The 294-nt window shown below is 66.7% G+C and overlaps 1 protein-coding gene across 1 annotated transcript in view; it reads right to left on the bottom strand.

Annotated features, from left to right (window-relative positions):
* Window positions 1-294, bottom strand: part of LOC119588466 (probable chitinase 2) — a 22,541-nt gene that overhangs the window by 8,226 nt on the left and 14,021 nt on the right. The window contains exon 3 of the mRNA XM_037937114.1: window positions 129-288. Coding sequence (XP_037793042.1) covers window positions 129-288 — 160 coding nt within the window. The remainder of the gene's footprint in view (window positions 1-128; window positions 289-294) is intronic.

Genomic DNA, 294 nt, shown 5'->3' with positions numbered 1-294 from the left:
CACCGCCCCTCTCCCCTCTGCCCCCTCTTTCCCCTCCATCCCCCTCCCCCTTCCTCCCCTCCCCTTCACCCCTCACCCCCTTCCCCTCCCACCCCCCTCCATCCCCTTCCTCCCCCCCAATCACTCACCGTATGAACCCGACCGCCGACTCGATAAAGGCTCTCCTCGCTGTGCTGTTCCTCGCCATACTCGAGTACTTGGTCGAGCCTTCCGTCCATCCTCCCACGGCGACCACCACCTTCAGCTGCGGGTTCTGCGCCTTCAGGCCCACCGTGCGCTCGATGGCTCCTGCGG

The sequence above is a fragment of the Penaeus monodon genome, chromosome 24 (assembly GCF_015228065.2).
Source record: "Penaeus monodon isolate SGIC_2016 chromosome 24, NSTDA_Pmon_1, whole genome shotgun sequence".
Taxonomy (NCBI): Eukaryota; Metazoa; Arthropoda; class Malacostraca; order Decapoda; family Penaeidae; genus Penaeus; species Penaeus monodon.
Note: the sequence above shows the minus strand (reverse complement) of the source record. Positions and strands in the feature narration are given on the sequence as shown.